The sequence below is a fragment of the Macrosteles quadrilineatus genome, unplaced genomic scaffold (genome assembly GCF_028750875.1).
Source record: "Macrosteles quadrilineatus isolate MER2022 unplaced genomic scaffold, UCM_ALF_1.0 Scaffold_5__1_contigs__length_97177068, whole genome shotgun sequence".
NCBI classification, from domain to species: Eukaryota; Metazoa; Arthropoda; class Insecta; order Hemiptera; family Cicadellidae; genus Macrosteles; species Macrosteles quadrilineatus.
This window is the reverse complement of record NW_026542598.1, coordinates 8495832-8514320: the sequence shown is the minus strand read 5'-3', so window position 1 is coordinate 8514320 and position 18489 is coordinate 8495832. Positions and strand designations below refer to the sequence as shown.

Sequence of the window (18489 nt, the reverse complement as noted above, 5' to 3'; positions counted from 1 at the left end):
TACTGTCAGACGTCCCATAAGATAACTTGGCAGACAGGTGACACCCGCTCATTAAAGAGCAATTTATGCAATAATGGATAATTTTTCACAAGGTCATGACGAACATTTTAACTTATATAGGCTTACCTCCGTCAGTAGTCCAAAATTGGACACAATTTGATACAATTTTGGACTACTGACGGAGGTAAGCCTATATAAGTCATTATTCGTAGTCCAGGGGCTATCAGAATGAATAATATGAACATTTTAAGTGGTTGGTTTATGGGGGTGTGACTTGCAGTTTTCTCAAAAGTTCATGGACGCACTTTGGGATTTATATAGGTATACTATAGTATTAAAGCCGATTGGACGGATCACGAAATTGATGGTGTATAAACCTATTCCATGACATTCTACACGTATGTAGCAAGTTTCGTGGCAATCGGTTCAGCGGTGTCTGAGTTTATCACTGCCAAACAAACAAATATATATCTCTAATATATAAAATTCTCGTGTCACAGTGTTTGTCTGCAAACTCCTCCGGAACGACTTCACCGATCGTTATGAAATTTGGTGTGTAAATTCTGTAGGTATGCGAATCGGACGTAAACTATTTCCCGTTTCGAAATTCTTAAAAGGGCTCCGCCCCAGTGGCTCTGGAGTTTCCCATGTTAACCTTATGAGAAATGGAATTAATGAATCTTAACAGCTGTTTCAATTAAACAAGTTGGTTCTGTTCTATGATGTTCAATAGCATTAAAGTTACAAGGATTACCAACAGGGTGCAGCACTATTATTTCTTTTACATTTATGACAACAGCTAATTTGCAACCAAAAGGTGAGTGAGCGTAGCGAACGAACTTCAACCTGGAGGTGAGTTAGCGTAGCGAACGAGCTAACCTGAAGGCAAGTGAGCGCAGCGAACGAGCTCCAACCTAAAGGTGAGTGAGCGTAGCGAACGAGCTCCAACCCAAAGGTGAGTGAGCGTAGCGAACGAACTTCAACCAGGACGTGATTGAGCGATGCGAACGAGATCATCTTGAAAATTAAACGTAACGGTACTTTCTTTCCATCGGTCTGTCTTAGGGGAAACCTATAACTTAGGCGATACGAAGTTCGCCGGGTCAGCTAGTATATGTATACAAACATCCTCTTTTAGCGAATTTCCCATATAGGGAATAAGCTATTACCGTAGTACTCATGGTAAGACCTGGACCCGGGACCGATTTTTTTTCGTTTTGAGGTCCCTAGAGGCCAAAAATAGCATCCGTTCAAATTCATATATATTTATATATATATATATGTGTCCGTTAGCGCGATAACTCGAGCAAAAATGATCCGATTTTGATGAAATTTGGTACAAACGTGTAAACCTACGTTTATTCGAACGAGTTCGCGATCCAGCATGATCGGACCATGGGAACGGGGGTTTATGGGGGCTTTTATGGGGTAAAAATGGGTTTTTCCCATTTTTGACCCAAAAAACTTAAATTTTTGCAATTTTTTTCCAAACTATTTTGTAGAGCTTAAAAAAACAAATAATTTAGTATATTGAAGCGTTATAATGCGCCTAATGGTTACGGAGAAAATTCAAAAAAATTGTAAATTTAAAATTCCCATGTTATTCTTATGGAGGATAAGTAAACTGTTGTAGTTTGCTTATTTATTAACATATTTTGCCCAAATTTGGAAAATGTTTTTATTTCTTACTAACTATTAACATTTTACATAAAAAACACTTCAACCCTCCCTGTTGCAGCAAACCTAAGTATGTGTTAAACTGATTCAATTTAAATAGGGAATAAATGTGATATTTTTAAGGAGACATTTTAGTGTAAATCCAATCAGGCAAATGGAAATTCGCTCAGTCTGCAGGTTTGCTGCGGCGGGGGTATTATACTTATAGATAAGATAGATAGATGACTGTTTACTAAAGGGATTGTAAAGAAAAATAACACATGTTTAGTTTTTAAGTTTATTGGTTTATTAAATATAACATTTTGTATTACCAAACAAATTATATTATAACCTCTTAACTCATTCCACTATTATGGACAAATTACTATAATATATAGGACTTGGAGTTGACATAAGTTAAACAATTGCAATTCATAAACTCTACTAACAGTAAACATTTACATCTTTTAAATTCAATATTTAAATATATAAATTATTATACATAAAACAACATGAAAATACTGCTATAAATATTATAAAAAATACTTTAAACTTCAACATTTTTAAAATAAATGATTTCATAAGTAGCTAAGCAGTGTGTGCCTTATTTGTATAAAATATAAACAAAGAAAATAGTATATTTCATCACTAGAGCCTAAAGTGACTCTTTTTGTCCGTGTGGTGAACTATATTTTTCACCATATTGCAGCATTAATTAACAAACTAAGCTAGAAAACGAAATAATGTTTATGTCAAGATAACCTCTCAAAACGACTTCCAGCTTGTTTTCAATTCTGCTAAAGCAATTAAGCAGCTGTCAGCTTAAGTGATTCAATCATTTAGTCTATTGCAATTGAGTTACAGTACATTATACCTTCGATATTTACAACTGTTTACAACAGATGATTTTTACTCCCTAGAGAGTAAAAATGCTACTTTAGACCCATAGCACATGCATTTAAAACAACCTGTATTTGCTGCAATATGACAAAAAATATTATTCATTCTTGGTTTAGCATGTGATAATTTAAAAGTCTACTATTCCAAAACCTAGTGTGGAAGCAGGACAAAAAAGCTTTTGTTTAAAATGTTACAAAAATATATTGTTAGTTTTCAAACATTACCGTACTACAAAAGTAGGTCAAACTATCGAGATCCTAGATTTGGATAACTACAAAGCTACCTAAGTTAAAATGTTATTTCAATTTCTCATTAGCACCACATTATACCTTACCTCCTAACTAACTCATCCCTCATCTATCATAGACTTGTCAAAACTTTTATGGTAATTTTAAACATTAAATCTTTTTGATGATTTAATACTGGACCCAGCTGCCATAGATCGTTAACATTTTAATAAACAGCTGTGGCTAAATTAGCAACTAACCGAGAGTCAGTAACAAAGCTATCACTCATTCACCTATCACTCATATTTACAACATTTCTGCCAAACCTTACACATCCAGGTATGTATCAGCGTCATTGATAATCTAGTCATATCTGACCTAAAATTAAAAATAAATTATGTATTTTGTTCTTTATTATTATAGTAGAATCCCTATATTGACCTCAGGATAACCACCTCTGCCCAACATCTCTGATCCCGAAATTGGACTCACAAAAATACAAGATCTCAGCATAACAGACTTCCACAAATATATGTTCTGAGGATAATGGACTCCCCCAAATATTTTATCTGAGGATAATGGACAACCTCACCCCAAATATCTGATCTCAGAATAAAAGACTCAACCAAATATCTGATCTCTGTATATTGGACAACCCCAGCATCCCCATCCCAAATATCTGATCTCTGGATAACGGACTCTCCCAAATATTTGATCTCTGGATAACATACTTCCCCAAATATCCAATCCTAGGATAATGGACATTTCCTAATATCTGATCTCACAATAACCAATTCCTCCAAATATATATATAAACTCAGGATATTCATTACAGTACTCTCAGAATATCCATGGTGATGGTTTTTGGCGTCAACCGTGTCGGCAGTTGAATTTCACTGCCAGACGTTTCGCTCTTACTATGAAGTGGCATCATAGGCTGAGACTAAGTCAGAGAAGTTCGTCCAGGTAGGGTATACATATAGCTGGGGTGAGGTCATCGGCGCACGCGTGAAATGCAGGAATGCATACTTCCCTTGCTTGACGCCGCAAACCATTACTACGGATTTCAATGAAACCAGCTGCGAAAGCCCACACATGAAGAATACTCTCAGAATAACCTACTTCTCGTAATATCCAACCTGAGTTTCGCTCGCCTTCTGTCAACAAGTCTTGAAGGGCTCAGCAAGAGTAAATTGCATTCAGATATTTTATTTTAAATACCATAAATACATAGTGTATTTTTCCTACACAAGTTTTACAAGCCAAGAAATTGTATATACCATTAATTTAAAAACTGGTCAATACATTTCTGACCTTTATGCTGCTTAGTTATTGGGAACGCTTGTTTTTAACTTCTTATATTACTTTGCTGTAATTTGTGGGTTCCGAAATCAAGGTCCTAGGAATATAAGAGTTCTGCTGCAAGGTTACAGTCAAACCACCCTGACAAGGCACTTTGCAAATGGGGTGAAAACGCTGCACTATCGTTTAAGTAAACGTTGGGTCTTCCTTAATTTCAACCACACAAGGAAAGTTAATGTTAGCAGGGGTTTGAGGAGGGTAAGTCTCAGATAGCTGGTGGCTTGGTGACAAAACAAATGTTTTTGAAAGGTCATTATTTTCTGCCATAATAGACCCTTTCCTCTATATCCCCGCATTGGGCAAAATTTCCGTCTTAGGGTTATAATAAATTAGGGTTATAAATTGATGTCTTGTTTGACTGTATAATATTTTACATACCAGTAGAGAACAACATGTTTTACTGCACACAATACAGTTGTTACCTTCTGAAGAAATTGTTAACTATATTTTACTTAGCCCTTTGTTTTTTTACTGTCATTCTTTTTTACGCACTTATAAAACTTTTTTTGAGCAAACCTTTTCTTGTGACATGTCATTTTACTTAATATTAAAGGGATCACAGACTGTTACTGATGCTACATCTCAACTTATTTGATGCTTAAATCGAATGAAACACAAAAAAGCTATGATTGTAACCCTTTTAAAGAGAGTGTTATTTAAGATAATTATTAATACTCAAGAAATATGTTTCTTTTTAAGAAATATGTTTGACCCTATTTGTTCTAAGTTTTGTTGCTGAAATTTTAAAATAAAAGTCTTTGGTATAAGAAATTTGTCTAACTTAACATAAAAAATAAATAGTTAACAGTGTTATAAAATTATGCAAGTAATGATAGAAAAAAAAACATTAACAAAAATATTTCATATTTCATTGATTATAACAAATACAGGGTGACACAAAGGAACCGGACGTTTTTTAAACAGCTGTTCCATTGTTGTCGCACGTGGTAGTAAGATTGAAGTTATGTCATTACCTTCAGTGAGGCTTGCCATTTTTGTTGAAATGGCTCAGTGGACCCTAGACCATCGCGTTTTCGCATACAATACTTTGGTCCGAAATGGTGAATCCGTCGTCAAATCCAGCGGGAATTTAGTCGACATTTTGATATTGAACGCCATTGAACGGTTCCAGGCCGGAACACGCTATTAAGATGGGTTTCAGGGTTCCGAACAACTGGGAATATAACAAGAAAGAAACCACCCTTAGACCTTCGAGAACACCCGAAAACATCGCCAGAGTGAGAGCAGCATTGAATTAATGTTTCCTAACAAGGTGATCTCGCTTTGGTGACATACTGTGGCCGCCATGATCACGTGGCTTGTCCACTCGTGATTATATCCTTTGGGTGTTTCTTAAGGAGCGTGTTCATGGTCACAAACCACGCACTCTAGAGGATTTGAAGTTTGCAATCACAGAGGATATCAATGGCATTGAACAAGACCTCCTGACCCGAGTTTAAGATGATTTTCAGACCAGAATGAACATTTGTAGATAAGTACATGGCCACCATATTCATGACGTCATTTTCAAAAAATGACTGTTTTGTAACAAATGGCAAATGTTTACCTCACTATGTACAGTATTAAAACTATTTTATTCCTTTTAACTACTGTTTACTACTTATTTAAAAAACGTCCGGTTCCTTTGTGTCACCCTGTATAACAATCTTGTTTTAACCTTGGTTAAATCTGGTTTAAATCTTAAATCTTGTCGATCCAAAAAAGTAATTTAATTTGTAATCCTATGTTTAAACATTTAAAAAACTTCTTCCACTGCAAATACACAGTCTTAGACATTAGACAGGTTAAGTTGAATGAATACACTGCAAAGAACATCACAATTGAAACAATAATGTAAATTTGTTATTTAATTACTAGGATCAATCAGAATCATATTATTTTTACTAAAGACATTCAACTGACCAAACAAATCTGAACTACTGTAAAACTAGTAAATGAGAACCAATAAATAACAACAATAGAAAATATAAATATTAACAAGATAACAAACTAAACTATAGAAGCAGTTATTTTTAAACACAATTAATATTTCATTTATTTGTTCATCCTAAAAAAACCCTAATAAATGCCTTTGAGTATATGATTTTATTTTAAAATCCTATAAATTAATTGGTTTTTTAGTTATATAGGCTTACATAGAAAGGACTGGGGAATCTTGATAAACCTACCTAAAATACGTAGACTTCCAAATTTACACTAAAAACAACGGAAATTTATTTCTAACTTTTTTATTTTATCACGACTTGTTTTATTTTTACTCTTGATAAAGATCCTTTTAAACAAAATTAATTAAATCGTGTTTTGTGTGCTTTATTTATTTATCAAATCAAAATGATAAACCAGAGTTATCTTATGTTGTAAATACTACAACTAAAAAGATATAGACAAAACGTGAGAAAGATATATGAGAATTAGCTAGTAAACTTGTGGTTAGAAAACTCCTGTTTCTTAAAATATATCACAATTTACTAAGATTAGAAACAATTGAAAAAGCTATTGTTAACAAACACTGAGCTATTGCTAAAGCAAAAATGTTGGGCAATTTGAAGTTCACAAAAACAAATTTGTTGGAGCGAGTATTAAATATTTGGTTGGGGTGTAAGCAGTTGGTATAAATAGTTTTTGGATCATTCAGAAAAAGTTAAAAACAAACTCTTCTGAGAAATCTTTGGGACAGTTTTAATGGGAAATACTACTGGAACAACCAAACATAGGCCTAACTAATGATTCTGTCTAACAGTATTATGAATGGTTATACTTATAATCTCTTTTATTATTCATTCTGATAGCCCCTGGACTACGAATAATGGCTTACCTCCATCAGTAGTCCAAAATTGTGTCTTATTTCAACTAATGTTTTTCAAAGCTTAATGTTTCGTTGCACTGCAACATCGTCGGAGCTTTATGTCAAAAACATCAAATAATTTAAACATAGAATAAGGTAGACTTAGTCTACTTACAACCGCTGCCGTGCCGTGTCATGATAGCGCTATCGTGTTATTTCATGTTTAAATGTTCCGTGTTTTATTCTATATTATTTGATGTTTTTGACATAAAGCTCTGACAATGTTGCAGTGCAACAAAACATGTAAGCTTTGAACAACATTAGTTGAAATAAGACGCAATTTTGGACTACTAACGGAGGTAAGCGTATATAAGTCAAAAATCTCTTGTTGATTGATGGTTTCACCTCTAAACCTTAGGGATATTGTATAACATTTGAAATGCTATCAATACATAGAAAAAATTAAGAACATCTTGAAAGTCTTCTGCATGTATGATAGTAAAAGGAAAATTCTGCAATAATAATCACTTAATTAAAGGCTACCATTTTAACTGAAAGTATTAAATACTTATTGAGCAATCTTGGTATCCCTTTCCTCTGTGTGCTTCATAAATAAATGTGATTAAAAACCAAACATCTTGTCATGTTTTACTCTAATTATAAGAAAACACAAAATTTGAAAATGACTAGCATGAAGGTAATAAAACTAAATTTGTGCAACAAATCATACAATCTAATAATACAACACCCCTCACAACCGTACAAATTTTAGCTAAAGCTTGTAAACAATGAATATAAACTATTAAATAAACTCTGTCACTCTGTATACATCGTATTTACAAATTCATTTGGGAATTCTAAGGTAGAAAAGGATGTCTTAAAATACGAGAGAATGTTTAAGTTCTAGTAGGCAAATTTCCTAGGCTGATAAAGTTGTTTAAGAGATAAGAGATTTTTTAACGAAAATAAAGTCGTTAGCTAACCAATCAGGATGAGTGACTTCTGCAGCAACTACATAACCTTTGGATGTCATAAAGTCTCGGATGGAATCCTTACCGTCATTTACATGGACAAACTCCACTGACAGTGTCTAAAAAAAGAGATTTATGATTAGATAATTTCACTACCCGTGAACACAGGCAGTCTATTACTAAATACTTTTGGTTTGGTTACAATTACATTGTTGTGTGACAACAATATTTCCATTCATTAACGTATCCTCATCTCCATTCATACTTGGCTTAAAATACCTACTTTGTATGGTCGCCATTTCAATGAAAAGTATTTAAAAAAAAGTATCCAAGACTGCCTATGTAGCTCACGCCAACGGCCTAAAGTTAGACATTAGTCGACATCATTTTGTATATTGGCAAAATAAAAATTTTCAGTATGTCATGATTCAACAAAAAACCTCTTACTGTTAGAGGAATTCCGAGCGATTTTCATCCTTACTCTTACTGGAAAACCTTTTAAACACAGTCCACATAAATATTCTCACATGTCACTAGTGCTTTGCCCAAAACATTATTCTGTTTTTAAATTAAGATAAGTTTGATTTCACACCAGTTTCATTAACACTATAAACTGTAGGTCCCTTAGTTGCCATTGGCAGTATGGACTAATAATTAACAACTGTGTCGGCCTTAGTCACTAACAAGACTACAAGATCGTGCCACTCATCCTACAATCATCTCCATTCATACTTGGCTTAAAATACCTACATTCGTATGGTCGCCTTTTCAAAGTAAAGTAGGCCTATTAAAGTATTGTAACACTCACATTGTTGCATAATATCATTAATATCATTGTATGTTATTCTGTGTTACTCCTACTGGCTACTGAACCATTTGATTATTGGTTAACAAAGCTGGCACTCATTTATTCAACACTCATCTTCGCATTAAAATACATACCCTGGTGTTGAGGTGTCGTATACATCTAATCTCATCCAATATATTTCCGTTTAGGTTAGATAAGTTTATACCTAACAGGCATTACCATGAATTGTTCACTACCCAAAAAGGCCTAGTATAGTAATGAGTTCAATACCAGTATACTAACTACATCAATTAGTTTAAGTTTCCCCGCATTTTACTTGGGTTTTACATTCGTCATTTCAACCATTCATAACTCAAATTGACCTGCAGGCTCATATTACTGCAGCATACTTACATCAATGTCTACTTTGTCCCATGGAATCGTCTTGAGGACGTTCAGCTCATCCCCTTCCACATCCAGGCTGAAGTAGTCTACATGGGTGATGTTCATTGCTAGAAGGTAGGAGTAGAGTGGGAAACATTGAACATCAACATATCCTGGCCTCTCCTCACCTATGTTCTTGTCTGATATCCTTCCCACATTGAAGTCCTGCTTGAACGAAACCTGAAAACACAACTGGATGAGTGTACTATAAAAAACCGGCGATGCTGTGATGACTCGTGTAAAATGCAAGAGAGTCGGTGGTTCAGTTTACTTTTTAATGTTTCCTCTTTCCTCATTTAAATATTAATTCCTTTGTGCTTAAAAACACACATTAATTGTTATTTTGTCAAGGTATATCGGAAAGAAACAAAAACATCCTTTGAAATTGAACCGAAAATGTGATAAAATTGAAAAATCCTTTAACTAAATATGTCTTTGACGTACAGCTTAACTTTTTGGTTTTTAATACCCCGGTACTAATCCCATCTATATGCACTGATGTGGCTGGTTTTTTACTGAAAAAAGCTGCTAACAGTTGTGCTAAGTCAAAATTCTTTTTTCTTTCTAAGTTTTAGAAAATTTGATAGTTGCGAATGTGAAATAAAAGATGTCATAGTGTACAGTATGTATTCCTACTGGTTTGGCTTGGCTAAAACTCAGTGTATATGACAGTTATCAGTAACTGATGGTAGCCTACTCTCTCGGACAGCATTACTCTCCATTCAACTACAGCAGAACTTACGTAATCCTGTCACAGCTCAACAAATTTTGTCAAATGAGGACATGTTTTGGTGTTAAAACACCATCTCAGCTTCAGGTAAGTGTAGAGTTGATCAGTTGTAAACATCGTCAGAAGGTAAACACAGTACACAGAGTGTGGCCCTTGCTAACTGTGCATTCTGTCAACTTTAGTTAGAACAAACCTGTTTTTAAATGTTTCAATGTTTCTTTTAGTACTTTTTCATAATTTTGTTTGTGCTTATCTTGTGTAATTTTGTTTGTGTTGTGTTAATAACTGTGTTTATCTTTTGACGATGTTTACAACTGATCAACTGTACAAGTACTTGAAACTGACGTTGGTGTTTTAATACCAAAACATGTCCCAATTTAACAAAATCTGTTGAACTGTGATAGGATTATGTAAAGGCCTACCGCACACGAGAGACTTTTTGTCAGGCAACTATTTTGTCATAGTCGGGAGTCAAAGTCGGCCCCATAGTGGTAAATCTGAACGTTCACACGGACCGACCACAGCCAGAACCCGCACACTGGCGACTAAAAAGTCTGTCAGACTGCGTCAAGTGCAAGTGTTTTACAAGACGAAAAAGTTGATAAAGTGGCACGGCCATCCAGATCTTTATAAAAAGTCTTTGTAGGAGTATTCAGACATAATATTAATAACTATCAACACTCATTCGTGAGTACATGAACAATTTGTTCTGATATTTCCTCAAATCTGAGTATAAAAGTTAAATTGGCCTTTCAAGGTTCTCAGACTATGAATTGGATGGACCCAGTATTTTCTTTTCTTTTACGTTTTCATGCACAAAATCTGATAAGAAACACACAATAATATGAGAGCGGTTTCTGTCATATACATCTTTTTAACACTCGAAAGACGACTAAACAGTCGTGGCCGCACCTACAGTAGACTCCCTCTTATCCGGACTCCTCGGGACCGAGGCCAGTCCAGGTAACAGTTTTTCCGGTTAAACCGACGTCCTCAAAAACTCGTTAAAAAAACGTATTTGACTTAATTTTTAGGAGAGCATTGTATTTAGACACGTGATCACATGGTCTCAAATCTTTCTCACGAGTACAGTAACTTCAGCACCCCCCACTTCCTGCCGATCTAGCCCGGTTAAACCGATGTGCTGATAAAAATTGTACGGTTAAAGAGATGTTATTCCCGCTGAGTGTAGTCTGGTTAAAAGGTGTCCGGATAAGAGGGCGTCTACTGTACAGTCAACGACCAAACAGTCTTGACGACTTTTTCGATTGTCCACCCAACTCCAGTCAGACAGTCGGCCAAGAAAAAGTCTGTCGTGTGCGGTAGGCCTAATTTAGTGTTACATTATCTCCAACAGCTCAGGGGCTACAAACGTGAATTTTAATGAAACTCCAATTATCGTAATACCAATCAACTGGATTCTCAGTTATTTGGATCATCTTAAGGAGAGCTTTTTAGAGTTGCAGTAATCCATTCCATAACTTCTTCGTCTGCCAATTGTGTCTATTGTATGAAAAGTCTATCGTGGCATGATATTGATTGGCTTGTGTAGAGCCAGCTGCCTAGTACCACTGTATTATAACTAGTATTTTATCCCGTGAGTCAGTGATTGACATTCACTGAGTTCTACTGTAAGTTACTTTAGTCCAAATGTTTTTCCTTAATGGTACAACTTTAACTTGGGATTGTGATGTGTACTCTCTAATGTTATTTTAATGACATAGCCTACCACTTGCGGATGTGTTGTCTTGCTGAGGCAGGTCGGAGACAGCCAGGCTCGGCGGTTCTTATGAAGCATCTGGCTGAAGTTGAGCGGATCTGCCTCTATCAGCAGTCCTGTCCAGTCTAGGAACCTCTCCAGGTAGAGAGTGTTGGAGCGAGTCTCACCATCCAGCGCACCACACTCTATGAAGAACCCGTTCCTCTGATGAGCAAACAATTGTAATTATTAGTTTATGTGGAGTATCTGGCTAAAGTTGAGGGGATCTGCCTCTATCAGCAGTCCTGTCCAGTCTAGGAACCTCTCCAGGTAGAGAGTGTTGGAGCGAGTCTCACCATCCAGCGCACCACACTCTATGAAGAACCCGTTCCTCTGATGAACAAACAATTGTACCAGTAGTTAGCATTCAGTCTTAAACTCTAGAAATGCTTGATAGTATTAGAGGTGTAATAAAGTACAGTAGCTGATTAATCAACAAAACAAGAAATAGAAGTGGTTCAAATTTAATTAGTGTTAATTTAATTGATTTTAGCAATCTTTATGATTGGTTAGTAATTGAATTAGCCAAGATAGGTCAGGTTAGGGTTCTTTAAATATTTGTACATTAGTTACTCTATGAATGAAAGTTGGTCTCAGCTGCCCCGTATCATTGGGCTTTTAATTAATGGTCTTGGCTAAAGAATTAGATCTTTGCTACAAATGACCAATGGTAGGGATTTTTAATTAATAAGAGTGTGACCAGTGCTGAACTTGTATCCTCCGTCTTTTACAAAACTGATACCTGGGACTATTTATATAAAGCCCAATGATCAAGAAAAGCTGGGTTCATTTTGTAAAATAATGTAAATGGACTTTTTCATGATTGAATCAGCTACCTTGATGATCCACTCAGCTGCCCAAAGATTAATTCAACTAATTCAAAACCACCCTATCTAGTGTGGTTAACCTGTTCGGGGTCATAAATTCTCAGCTTAAACTGGAAAACAGTCAAACCAACAAACAATTATAGTTCAACAGTACTAGGTGCTTAAGTATATAGGCATTAATGATCAGATAAAAAGTTATCTAGTCATTAAAGTTGTTAAGATAAATGATTTCAGTGTTTATGATACATGTAAAATTGATAAGACAAGCCCACAGTACACATACTATTATATTATTGAGTATTTTGAGGATCATTGGTATAGCTATCAAATCTTTAAATGCGACAGTTAAAGAATATTGTGAAGAAACAATTAATGCCAAATAATTAGTCTCAGTTCAAAGGCAACTAATACAACCTTGCACGGGTGCACTGTTCTGCTCTGATTCCTCTATGTATAAGTGGTATCAGGCTGTCAAACAACTGTGAAACATGAAACTAATGTTGTTTTTACTATAGCGAAACATTAATCTTTTTATAGTTATTTAAGTAAAGAAACCTGCACTGGTGCACTTTTGATATCACATTTATAAATATATTTGAAAACAAGGCAACATTTAATTTTCATCTCTGTGACAACTACTTGGTTTTTTTTACAGGATTTTAAGTCCTATGAGAAGTATAGAAATGTGAGTGTTTGGAGACTGTTTGGCTGCCATAATATGTCCTGTTAAAAGTAGGCCTAGACACAACAAAGTAGTTCTATTGTTTATGTTAAATCGAGTGCACGATTTGTATAAAAATTAGGTGACAGAACTATAACCTCTATTTAATGTGATTAGTACCTATTTATGCCAATATTTCTATCTTTCTGAAGAGAGGTACCGGAACTGTATTACGCCGCGTTCCCCTGCAAATCGAGCACTGGTTATATATATGTTAGACTAAAAAAAAACCTTGTTCCTCAAAGCTGGGTGGATGAGGTCAAAATGGGTTTTAATAACATTTTGTAAGAAGAAATTGTTTTCTGCAACATATACATAATTTTCAATTACGACCGATAATCCATGTAGCCTAGTTGGCTGGTTTTCAAGTTTAAAGAAGGACTTTTAGCTCTATATGTGAGAGTGCCTTGTAAACCGTCTCGGATATGCACTTACCAATGTAGGCCTAATTTTAATACTAGTTTTAACAGTTGCTACAAAAGGTGTGTGACGGTCTGGTATTTAGAAAAAACTTAAATTATGAATATCTATTAGGTAGCCTACTAGCCCAAAACCAGGTTTTGGTAAATTTCAGCATAAGCTACCCAACACAAGTAGACTTCCCATCTCATTGTAAATTAATAAGCTCGTTTTTGGTGTCTAGTACCATGTCTGTCTTGCTAGTGTTGCAAAATATTGTTTCTATTATTTCTTCCAGGGTGTCCACAAAAAATTTGTCATTAATTTCCATGACTTTCCATGACTATCCATGACCATTTACCATTGATTTCCATGACTCACGAACTTTACACGCAAATTATAATATAACATACACACACAAATATAACTGCCTGGACATGTTATTTTGCAGTAAATACTGAAATATGTAATAACAGATAACAATGGAGTACAATAGGTACAACAATGAACTAAAACAAACGGAAAACTCATAAAATAATACAACTGTAATAAATTGAATTGTCGAACATTTGTGAAAAATCGTGAAAAATGGATCTTTCATCGACAACAGTCCGGGTTACAGCTGACTAGAGTATTGAATGCTCCCCTGAAATCCATCCATAATTGGAAATTTCCATGACTTTCCATGACTTCTTGCCTATTTCCCTGACTTTCAATGACCAACATTTTTTCCATGACTTTCCATGACTATCCCTGACTTTCCAGAATGTGGACACACTGTAAAGTTAATTTAATGATTTTTGCTTTACTGAATGGTTATATATAACTGGAGGATGAGTTAGTTATTGTTTACGATTATATAGTTTTTTTTTGTTTTTTTTTTGTTAACAGGGTTTTAAATTAATAAATAGGCCTAACAAGAAACTAATTGTAAAAAAAAAACACAACCTCTACACTGCACCAGACAGAACTAACGATAAAATTGCCTTTGGCTTTTCCATAAGGATGGAAAATCTACTAAGGGAGTATGTTTAATCTATGATTTTAGCTAGTTACAAATTAAATGTTATGTTTTTATTTTATAAGTTTACTTTTTCTACCCACATGTTTTATTTTGACAAATGCTTGTGATTAGTGGTTGATAGTTGAGGGTGTCATGGTTAGTAAAATCAATGGGAGTTTGTAAACCAAAGAGCATGACTTATTTTATTAGTTAAGAATTTAAATTGTTCAATTTTGAGCATTGGTGCCCTCAACCTCAAAATTATCCAAACGACAAAGAGTTTGAATCAATTGGAAATGCATGGTAAAAATATATGATATTTAACCAAGGAAGAAAAATTGGTTGGAGACAAGATGCCTGCTACGGTTTTATCACCTCTGCCAAGCTAGGAGATCTTGATCAATGGCTCGCTTACAGGTTTAACTGAGTACAATCGTTTTCGACTGAATTGAATGATTATATGGACCTAGAGAATCTTCAGACGACAGAAGTCCCTGTCTGTAAAAGCGGAAGATATGATTTCAACCCTCTATTGATACATCCCGAGAATGTAAAAGAAATGTTAAATTTGCTGGGAAATCGTTTCGGAAGACAAGAAATAATTAAAAATAACTTAATTGCAAGTAGGCCTAAGAGAAGTCGCCCACCTACAAAAGACTACAAGCCTGACACTGATGACTTTCAGCAACATGATGCGAAATTCATTGTGGCTTCGTAGGAATTTTGTGGCTGTGAAGTTCTTGAAGCAGTATCACTATCGGTTCACCCACAACTGATAGAAGAATTAACGGTATCCACCAACATGAAACTTAACTGGGGAAAATTTGCTACAATGCTTGATGTTTTTAAAAAAATTATGCCATTTCTGCAACATCGGTGTTGATCTTTGCGCTGATATCTTGCACAATTTCATGTTTGTTTGCTCTACTCCTGAAGTCAATGTGACATTCCAAAAAATTTTCTTTATAAACAACGATCAAGTTAATTTCTCTGTTTCTAAATCAGTCCATTTTTTACTGTCATCAGTCACTGCATTAGTTTGAGTTGCAGGAACAGAAGATCTTTCTTCAATAGGAACATTATTGTAAGCCATGGTTTACACGTGGAATAGCAAAATGCACTAGAGCCCCGTAAAAACACTGGTAAAAATACTCTGTTTACGACGCTAAATAACACGAGCAATTTTCACTTTTCGACAGAAATCTCGCACAATCCTCCTCGTGTTTAAACATAGCTAAAATTTTTATGATTAACAATTTAAGAAACTAGGCTATCCATTTTTTACCCTATGCGTTAGCCTAATCATATCGATAAGTTTTGGTTATTGTTGTTTTGTGCATAGAATATATTTAGATTTTGATTGAATACCTAACTTATTTATACGTCACTAACATTTAATAAACACCAATAAAAATGTAAAGAGATCATAACTTGATTCAATATTTAACTTAAATCGAGAAAAAAATTTAAGAATTAATTTATCGAACCGAGTATAATCCCTGTATATCGATATTTAAACCGATAAAAAGTTACTGGTTCTCTGCAGGCTGAAGGCTACCCACCAATGATAGTGTAAGTTAATGCTGAGTTAACCAGAAGTAGGCCTAGGCCTTTCCTAAAAATTGTACGTTCAAGAAAACTGAAGACTAGATGATCGGCGGCTCAGTCGATAGGGCAACAGACAGCGAAACAATGGCAGCAATTTAATGGTTACCTAACTTACACGCCACTAAATTTTAACAATAGGCAGTAGTAGGTAATCTTAGTAACTCTTTGCTGTAGGCCTATACGTTCCATTCAAAGGCCCTAGGCATATAAAGATTGACATTTTCTTAACCTAGATAGCATATTGCTCGATGTAAGGTTACGGTAGGCCTACCTAACTTACCTTATTGTTTAGAACTTTTCTAATCTGTTCAGCTTGTCCCATTGAAGTATCTTTAAGCTTGGGATTTTCTAGGTTGTACTTAAATTTAGGTCCTACTTCAGGAGGAGGCACTAAGAAATTGCTTGCTAGCCGCTTTATCACTTTAGTATCATCTGCTGCAAGAATCTCTCCAGTCAGGAATTTCCCTGTTACAGGTAAATAAAAATTAAATGCTCTGTTAAATTAAAATCAAGCTCTATAAGCAGAAAGTTAGTAGGCCAAACTGGATCCATTGGTTATGGAATGGACTTTAATTATACTTTGCTTTAGTTAGCCTAACATAACTTACAGCAGCTAGGCTTTCAAAATTAAAGGTGTGTACAGTAACTTAATAAGCCTAAGTACAATTTAATGAAAATGTAATAAAATTGAGATATCAATTCTCCGATATGTAACCTAACACAGGTTGGTAAATTTAATACGAGACAGAACAAATAAAAAAATCAATGTCTCAGGTTTGTAGCAGTGATCCAGGCATACATGGGTAACCTAAGCTAACGCTAACAAACTAAATGAGGTCAACTTACCAGCCCTGAGAATCTCAGGAAATTTTACTGTAGAATCATATACTTTGATTCCCAAATCATTTTGTCTGTTAAACAAAATCAAGGTGAAAATGACCATACTACTGATGATCAGACAAATCCACAATCTAAAATTTTTAAAGAAAGTCCTTGATCTAGGTTTGATTGCATAGTTCATCATCCTTCTGATATTGGAAATACGTTATAGTTCAACAAAAAATTCCATAATTGTTATTGATGTAATAAATTCAGTTAGTTTATACAAACTAATTTGAAAATAAAGATTATAACTTAGACCACAGACTAAGCAAGCATTACTTAACCTCTAAATTGTATTTGAGAGATATAAAAGCGTGTCTATACAACATTAACTAAACAAACGTGGATAAAATATAATTTATGGTGGCTTAAAGTAAAATAAAATATATATAAGAACTTAAATGTTGCAATTACGACATCCTACAATTTTAACGTGAACAAGGCACGATAAGTTTTCGCTTGACACTTCACTGTACTGTATATTTTTTAAAGCCCGTTCCCGTTTGAAGCAGACAGCTCAGCAGACTTCACTGACCTGAATCAACAACAGCTGTTTCTACAAACAAGTTAGCCACTACTTGCTAACATTTACTACAATATTTTCAGACTATATGGGTTTTCATACATATACAATGAATATAACATACATAAACCATACTCCCTTGGATAAAAGGTTATAAAGCAAAACCCATTTTAAAGTGTTAACGTATGAATGCATTTTTGTATAATGAATGTTTAATCTTCATCTTTAATTAATATGAAAAATATGAAGTTTTCTTGGTGTGTGTCCAAAGTATGGTATTGTTTGAATGCGTTGCCATTGATGTAAACTAAAATCAGTTCGTTTGGTCTAGTGGAGAACTATTGGCTTAAAAATATATTATTAAATACAGTCTCAATCTCAATAATATTTTAATTTAGAAAATAGTGAAAATATGGCACTTAACGTGGTCTTGTATTTTAGTGACCACTTAACAAGAGAAAAACTAAAGAATAATTTAAAATGCCAGTAATTGGTTTATACAATGGTTAGTAAAAGTCCGAAATGAAAAACGGATATATATCTGGCGTAGGGAAATAATGACTTAATGACCCTAAGCCATCCCACCTTCGACTTAAACACCTAAAAACAATGTTTGGGTAGAACGGGCTTGGAGCCGCACTCTGATAGTGGCACGGTCTATTGGTGGCACGTACTTGGGGGTGGCATGTTATAGTGGTAGTACGGTCTGAGGGGAGGCATGGTGAAGTGACGGCGCTGTGGTGTCGGCTCGGTTGTGATGGCGTAAAGAGATATCGCGGTGTGTTGACATGATCTGATGGTGACACGGTCTGGGGAGTGGCACAGTCTGTATTGGGGAAAATAATTGTACATTTGTATAACTATATTTCATTTTAATTATTCCT

General features: G+C 34.8%; 2 protein-coding genes across 2 annotated transcripts; both read right to left on the bottom strand.

The window, feature by feature from the left end:
- Window positions 1–1972: 1972 nt before the first annotated feature.
- On the bottom strand, window positions 1973–11798 carry LOC128995107 (protein Star-like). Its single transcript, XM_054420009.1, has 4 exons — window positions 11613–11798; window positions 9124–9333; window positions 7935–8041; window positions 1973–5968 (listed from the first exon to the last, which is right to left on the bottom strand). Exons 1-4 carry the CDS (start codon window positions 11679–11681, stop codon window positions 5935–5937), a joined length of 420 nt encoding a protein of 139 aa, XP_054275984.1. The 5' UTR covers window positions 11682–11798; the 3' UTR covers window positions 1973–5934.
- A 33-nt stretch (window positions 11799–11831) lies between these two features.
- LOC128994248 (uncharacterized) lies at window positions 11832–17553 on the bottom strand. Its single transcript, XM_054418655.1, has 3 exons — window positions 17047–17553; window positions 16481–16665; window positions 11832–11975 (listed from the first exon to the last, which is right to left on the bottom strand). Exons 1-3 carry the CDS (start codon window positions 17222–17224, stop codon window positions 11832–11834), a joined length of 507 nt encoding a protein of 168 aa, XP_054274630.1. The 5' UTR covers window positions 17225–17553.
- Window positions 17554–18489: the final 936 nt, after the last annotated feature.

Excerpts from the sequence above, each read along its gene's own strand:
- LOC128994248 (XM_054418655.1), bottom strand. The coding sequence starts at position 17,224 with ATGATGAACTATGCAATCAAACCTAGATCAAGGACTTTCTTTAAAAAT. Across the intron at positions 16,666-17,046 it reads TCCTGAGATTCTCAGGGCTG|GGAAATTCCTGACTGGAGAG; the intron begins GTAAGTTGACCT and ends TACCTGTAACAG. Across the intron at positions 11,976-16,480 it reads GAAAAGTTCTAAACAATAAG|AGGAACGGGTTCTTCATAGA; the intron begins GTAAGTTAGGTA and ends TTTGTTCATCAG.
- LOC128995107 (XM_054420009.1), bottom strand. The coding sequence starts at position 11,681 with ATGCTTCATAAGAACCGCCGAGCCTGGCTGTCTCCGACCTGCCTCAGC. Across the intron at positions 9,334-11,612 it reads AGACAACACATCCGCAAGTG|GTTTCGTTCAAGCAGGACTT; the intron begins GTAGGCTATGTC and ends TTGTGTTTTCAG. Across the intron at positions 5,969-7,934 it reads GAAGTCACTCATCCTGATTG|TGTATTCATTCAACTTAACC; the intron begins GTTAGCTAACGA and ends TGTTCTTTGCAG.